General features: G+C 45.9%; 1 protein-coding gene across 2 annotated transcripts in view; it reads right to left on the reverse strand.

Moving 5' to 3' along the window:
- The window catches only part of LOC144687964 (scavenger receptor class B member 1-like), an 84,449-nt gene extending 81,602 nt beyond the window's left edge, over positions 1-2,847 (reverse strand). The window contains exon 1 of one of the 2 annotated variants that reach the window (XM_078554621.1): positions 2,616-2,847. In XM_078554621.1, coding sequence (XP_078410747.1) covers positions 2,616-2,732 — 117 coding nt within the window. In that variant the 5' untranslated portion in view covers positions 2,733-2,847. The remainder of the gene's footprint in view (positions 1-2,615) is intronic. The other variant, XM_078554620.1, reaches the window with a different exon arrangement.
- Positions 2,848-7,307: the final 4,460 nt, after the last annotated feature.

The raw sequence follows: 7,307 nt of genomic DNA on the forward strand, positions 1-7,307 counted from the left end.
TCTGGGATTTTAAGTAACTCAGCCTTTACAAGCTGGTGTGTCATAACAGCGGCATCTCGGGAGACGAGATTGAAACACTGGGATGTGTACCGTCGTTGAGGCTGTCTGAGTTAGACAGACTTTAGGAGAACGTGCCAAGGTGAGATTTTTGAAGCTGAAAACCAGAATCCCTTGTGAGAGAGAAAGAGTTTCAACAAGATTTGTTGACTCAGTGTTTACTGATGTCTGGGTGGGTTGCTGAAAAATCCATGGAAACTATCTTGGTCGCATCTGGCATTTGTTGTGCAGTATGGTGTGTTCAACCAGAGTTTGCCTATTAATTCACATGTACCTCATATCATCCCTGAATGTTAGAGTATAAGATGGATATTGTAAATTGTTTTATCTTTTTGACCTTGTTTAGTAAAGTTTATTTTTGTTCAAAACCTGTGGAACCTTGCAGCTTTATTCACTGAGCAAATCTCTTAAATCTCAAACTCTGTCAACTTTAAACAAAATGTTACTGGTCTTGAACCAAATAATACCAAGAACTTGGTGGTTTGGCCAAGCATCATAACAAATTACACAGAGATGCAAGAACTATAGAGTAGTTATGAGGGGGAAACTTCAATTATCCTTAAAAGACTTGGATAGTGATAGTGTAAAGAGCAGAGAAGTGGGGGAGCAATGCTGAAGTGTGCTCAGGACAATTTTCTTGATCTGTATATTTCCAGTCCAATGAGAAAGAAGGTACTGCTGGATCCGGTTCTGGAGAATCAGATGAACCAAGTGGATCATGTGTCAGTTGGGGAGCATTTAGGGAACAGTGATCATAGTATATAAGGTTTAGGTTAGCTATGGAAAAGAACAAAGAGAAACCCAGAGTAAAAATAATTAACCGGAGGTGGGGGGTGGAATTTCAATGGGTTGAGAATGGAACTGACCTAGATAAATTGGAATCAATGTTTAGCAGGCAAAACTGTAACAAAACAATGGGCTACCTTTAAAGAGGGGATGGTAAAGAGAGGACAGTTGAGGTACTCATGAGGTTGGGCAAGCAAATCCAGAGCTCCCTGGATGATGACAGAGAATAAGGGAAACCAGAAGAAAAAGGTGCATGATAAGGATGTTGGGTTGATAAAATAAGTGAGAACCAGACTTAATATAGAAAGTTAAGAGGGAAATGTGAAAAAAGAAATAAGTGAAGCAAATAGAGAGGATGAGAAGAGGTTTACAGTTAATATAAAAGGGAATCCAAAAATCTTCCAAAGGCAAAAGGAGGAGTTGGGCCAATTAGGGACCAAAAAGGATTCACAGACGGAGGAAGGAGGCATGGCTGAGGAATGAAATGAATACTTTGTCTTGACCAAGGAAGAAGATGCTGTCAAAATCATGGTGAAAGAAAAGTAATTGAGAAACTGGATGAGCTAAAAGTTGATAAAGAGGGAATATTAGAAAGGCTGGCTGCACTCAAAGTTGATAAATCACCAAGACTGGAACAGGTGTGGGAAATAAAGGTAGAAATTACAGAGACATTGGCCATAATCTTCCAATCCTCCTTAGAATTAGGGGTGGTGTCAAAGGACTGGAGAATTGCAAATGTTAAGCCCTTGTTCAATAACAGGTTTTTAAAGATTCTTTCATGGGATGTGGGCTTTGCTGGCTGGGCCAGCATTTATTGCCCATCCCTAGTTGCCCTTGAGAAGGTGGTGGTGAGCTGCCTTCTTGAACTGCTGCATGTGGTGTAGGTACACCCACAGTGCTGTTAGGGAGGGAGTTCCAGGATTTTGACCCAGTGACAGTGAAGGAACGGCGATATATTTCCAAGTCAGGATAGTGAGTGATCCTCAACACCATCCAGGACAAAGCAGCCCACTTGATTGGCACCCCATCCACAAACATTCACTCCCTCCACCACCGACGCACAGTAGCAGCAGCGTGTACCATCTACAAGATGCACTGCAGGAATTCACCAAGGCTCCTTAGACAGCACCTTCCAAACCCATGACCACTACCACCTAGAAGGACAAGGGCAGCAGATAGATGGGAACACCACCACCTGGAAGTTCCCCTCCAAGTCACTCACCATCCTGACTTGGAAATATATCACTGTTCCTTCACTGTCTCTGGGTCAAAATCCTGGAACTCCCTCCCTAACAGCACTGTGGGTGTACCTACACCACATGGATTGCAGCGGCTCAAGAAGGCGGCTCACCACCACCTTCCCAAGGGCAACTAGGGATGGGCAATAAATGCTGGCCCAGCCAGAGAAGCCCACATCCCGTGAATGATTAAAAACAAGTAACACTCTCCCCCTGAATCTAACACTGCCGCTTGGACAGAATAGACTGAATAAAATGTTAACATTTCGAATCAGTTTATTGCAATCAGGAACATTTATCTCCCGCTCTGAAAGCTGACAAATGCAGAACATCACAATAAACAATCCCCAATAAACAATCCCCAAACACTAAAGAGTTGGTTTTCATTAAATAAAACTGCAAGTTGCTGGAAATTATAATTAGGAGGTTGCAATAAATTAAAGGTCATTAGTTAAAGGTCATTCTTCCAAGTATTAACAAACTTTTCTTGTTATGATTCAGACGCGATGTTGATGCCGGATCCTCTAGTTTTACCTTAACAATCTGGTCCCGGATAATGAGCGGACCGACAATGAGGAATATGAGGCCGAGGCCGGTTAAGAGGGAGCCGGTGACCAGGAGGCAAACCACCTTCCCCCGGGGGATCCTCATTGTCCAGCCGGCGGCAGCAAGTCACAAACTGCCTGAAGGAGCCCGGGATGTGATTTCCAGTCACTGTCCCAAACTCTGGCCAGTCACACCCAGGCTGGAGATAGAGGTTAACATCAAACAGTAAAAAGAGAATTGGTGACGATTGCAACACACGAACATCAGGAGATAACCACGCAGTCACTAAAAGTACAAAGAGCACAGAATAAGATTGAGAGGAGGGCAGGAGATTAGTTTAGTGATTAACATTACAGGGAACTCAAAAACCCTCTACATCTAAAAGTCAAGAGAAGGAAATCATGTGGAGGGGAAAGATCACTAAGATACACCTTCAACACCTCTTTGATCCTTTTGTCTGTGACATCTTTTGATTATCTGCTCCTATCACTGCTTGCTTGTCCCCACAATCACCCCCCCACCTCAACTTCTCTCTCCCCCTGCCCCCCCCACCTTAGACCAGCTTATATTTCACCTTTCTCCTAACTATACTCAGTTCTGCCGAAGGGTCATGAGGACTCGAAACGTCAACTCTTTTCTTCTCCACCGATGCTGCCAGACCTGCTGAGTTTTTCCAGGTAATTCTGTTTTTGTTTTAGCTTCTGTGGAGGTTGTTTCTCTCTCCACAAACCTACTGAGGTTCCCCAGCATTTCCTGCTTTTATTTCAGATTTCCAGCATCCACAGTATTTTGCTTTTATCACTGGAGGGAGACATGGAGACAAAAATCTGAGAGAAGATTCATTGTCAGTCGAAGATAAGTGAGCTAGTTAATGAGATTATCAATTCTTGAAAGGAAATTGTATTTGAGTAATTGGAGTGAGTTCTTTGATGCTGAAACAGAGGATTAATCATAGAATTCCTTTCTCCCTCGTGTGAGGGGGTGAAAGAGGACCCAGAGACACTGACCCCCTCATCTAGAAGAACTATCCAATCAACTCCAGCCTAGTCTGTGACTCCAAAGCCGATTGGCTGCATTCTGAAAGAAATCAAAGTGTGACATCGCAGGAAAACAGAAAAGTGATTGGTATTATAAAGGTTATTGGGTGTAGCAGTGTTTATTAATTATGAATTAATTAAAAATAAATTACTTCACACATGATGAAGATGGCAGGACAAGTGAAGTGTTGCACCTGCAGAATGTGGGGTTTTCTGGATTGATCCAGGGCAAAGATAGCTGCAGTAATGTCTGCAGGTTGAGGAACTTCGGCTCAGAGTCACTGAGCTGGAGGCTGAGCTGCAGACACTATGATGCATCAGGGGGAGGGAAATTAACCTGGATACTTTGTGCCTGGAGGCAGTCACACAACTTAGCATAGGGTCTTCTGATGTGGTCAGTGGTCAGAGACAGGAGGGCGTGACTGCAAATGAGGCAAGTATGGGGACCCAGAATGTTGAAGTGGAGGAGCCTCAGCCTTTCCAATTATCCAGTAGGTTTGAGGTTTTTGCAGCCTGAATGGATGAAAATGATGGCTGCAGGGTAGGCACCTTGGTACAGGAAGCCATTCAAGTGGGTTAGTCGTATAACTAGGGCAGTAGAGAGGGCTTTAAACTAATTAGTGGGGGAAAGGGATCAAGGTTAGTCATGTGATAAATTAAATAGAGAAGACAGGGCAAGAGAGCAAGATGGGAATAAGAGAACTGATGATCAGAGTGTACAAACCTAAGAGTGCACCAGCAGATAAAGCTAGAGGTTGCAAAAATAGCAAAAAGATAGAACTAAAGGCTCTATATCTGAATGTACGTAGCATTAAAAACAAAACAGATGAATTGGCAGCACAAATAGAAATAAATATGTATGATCTGATAGCCATTACTGAAACATGTCTACAGGGTGACCAAGACTGAGACTTGAACACTCAAGGGTTTATGACATTTAGGAAAGACAGGAAGCTAGGAAAAGATGGAAGGTAGCTCTTTTAGTTAAGGATGACACTGGTGCAATAAAGAGATATGACCTTAGTTCTGGAGAACAAGATTTAAAATTGGGTAGAGATGAGAAATAGTGATGGTAAGAAGTCACTTGTGGCTAGGGGGTTCATAGGCCCCCTAACAGTAACCGCATTGTAGGACGGGGTATACAGGAAGAAACAATGTGGTTTGTGAGAAAGGTATGGTGATGATCATGGGTGATTTTAATTTACATATGGATTGGATGAGGTAGCCAGGATGATGAGTTCATAGAGTGTTTTTGGGACAATTTCTTAGAGCAGCACATTTTAGCACCAACCAGAGAGCCGGCTATACGAGATCTGGTAACATGCAATGAGACAGGATTAATTAATGACCTCATAGTGAAGGCACTTTTAGGTAGCAGTGATCATAACATGGATTCACATTCAATTTTAGGGAGAGAGGAGCGGACCTAAGACTAGTTTTTTAAACTTAAATAAGGATAGTTATGAGAACATGAAGGCAGAGCTGCCTTAAGTGAATAGGAAATTAGGTTAAGGGATAGGTCAGTAGAGATGCAGTGACAGACATTTAAGGAGTATTTCAAAATACTCAGAACAGATACATTCCAGTGAGAAAGAAAGAGTCTAAGACAAGACACACCATCCTTGGCTAACTAAAGAAGTTAAAGATAGTATTGTTATGGACAGGAGTGGTTTAATTTAAACAGTCCAGATTTCTCCTCCTACCGTCCATCTGTAAACAGAAAGTTGGTTTTAATTTTTGATTTTTCCCTTTATAAGTGGTAGCATATTTTCCCCAACCCTCAGTTTTGGTGTGATCCAATTTCTATTAAGAACCCCACAGCAAACTCGAGATAGGGTAAACTCAGAGGATTAGTTTATTCGCACATGTTCAAAACACGGGGAGAGAGTGTAGCTACATAGCCCCCGATACATTCATACAATAAAAGAGGGATAAGGAAAAGAAAGAGGAACAGGACAAAGACCACACAGAAGATAAGAATTATTTGGCGGATTAGGTGGGGGTGGCAGGTGGGAAAAAGGACGTTTTGTCTGTTGGCCACAATGGTGGGTTTTTGTGCCATATTGTCCCATTCCCGCCTCATTCATTATGCGTTCCCAGGAAACACACTGGGTCACTGGCCTCTCATTCACCTGCCCCGCTGTTACCTCAAGCCTTCGGTAAACTGAGCACCATATCTAAAGGCCCCCACTGCACAAAGCAAGCACTCTCCAAGGGATAGGAAGCTGCTGGGAACTGATGGCTGCCAAAGGGAGGAAACATGCTGCTCCCAGGTTTAGCGACGCCTCCCTCGAGCACCTACTGGACCCAGTGGAGACTCCACCGCGATGTCCTCTAACTCTACTCTGGGCAAAGGCCAGGAAGCAAGGCCACCAATCCAGCATGGAAGGCAGTGGCAGTGGTGGTCAGCACCAATGCCCTGCAAAAGAGGACAGCCACCCAATGCCGAAAGATGAATGATCTCCTCCATTCCACCAGGGTAAGTAACTCTTCTCATCACTCAACTCACACACTCACAAACCCATCACACGCCCACAAGGATCTCACTCACTGCCAGTTCAAGAGGCATCACCATTCACTCTTACACTCACCTTCATCTGCCCTGTGGGTTGTGTCCTCATCCTGTCCATGGCACCACTCACCACCCACACAGGCCAGGCATCCTTCACATCTGGCCTGACAGGCACCCTGCTTACACTCCATCTCTATCCATGCAGGACAAGCTGGCACACAACAAGAGGGAGAGGTTTCAGACCGGTGGTGGAATGCCCAACATCAAGATCCTCACAGACTTTGGAAACAGAACCATCCAGCTGGCCGGAGATGACCGGGACCGGTCCTGTGCTGACAGTGAAGTCGGAGCTGCTCAACCAAGTGAGGATCCAGCAGTGCAACATCCACCAGACAGCCAGGCAGTGAGTGATGTGTCCTCGTTCACAGGCCACTGCCCTGCACCGATTGTCTCCCCTTTGCTGTCACTGGCACATCTGGGAAGTTACCGAGGGGTCCACAAGCCAGGCCCTCAACTCAAGCCCTGAAGACACCTCAGAAGAAGAATCTGATGAAACCCTAATTGAAAATCCATCACAGTGTCACCCACACCCTCCACCAGACCCATCACAGCCTCACCCACACCCTCCACCAGACCCATCACAGCCCCACCCACACCCTCCACCAGACCCGTCACAGCCTCACCCATATCCCCCACCAGACCCATCACAGCCTCACCCACACCCCCCACCAGACCCGTCACAGCCTCACCCACACCCTCCACCAGACCCGTCACAGCCTCATCCACACCCTCCACCAGACCCGTCACAGCCTCACCCACACCCTCCACCAGACCCGTCACAGCCTCACCCACACCCTCCACCAGACCCGTCACAGCCTCACCCACACCCTCCACCAGACCCGTCACAGCCTCACCCACACCCTCCACCAGACCCGTCACAGCCTCACCCACACCCTCCACCAGACCCGTCACAGCCTCACCCACACCCTCCACCAGACCCGTCACAGCCTCACCCACACCCTCCACCAGACCCGTCACAGCCTCACCCACACCCTTCACCAGACCCGTCACAGCCTCACCCACACATTCCACCAGACCCGTCACAGCCTCACCCACACCCTTCACCAGACC

This window comes from Cetorhinus maximus, chromosome 12, assembly GCF_964194155.1.
Source record: "Cetorhinus maximus chromosome 12, sCetMax3.hap1.1, whole genome shotgun sequence".
Classification (NCBI taxonomy): Eukaryota; Metazoa; Chordata; class Chondrichthyes; order Lamniformes; family Cetorhinidae; genus Cetorhinus; species Cetorhinus maximus.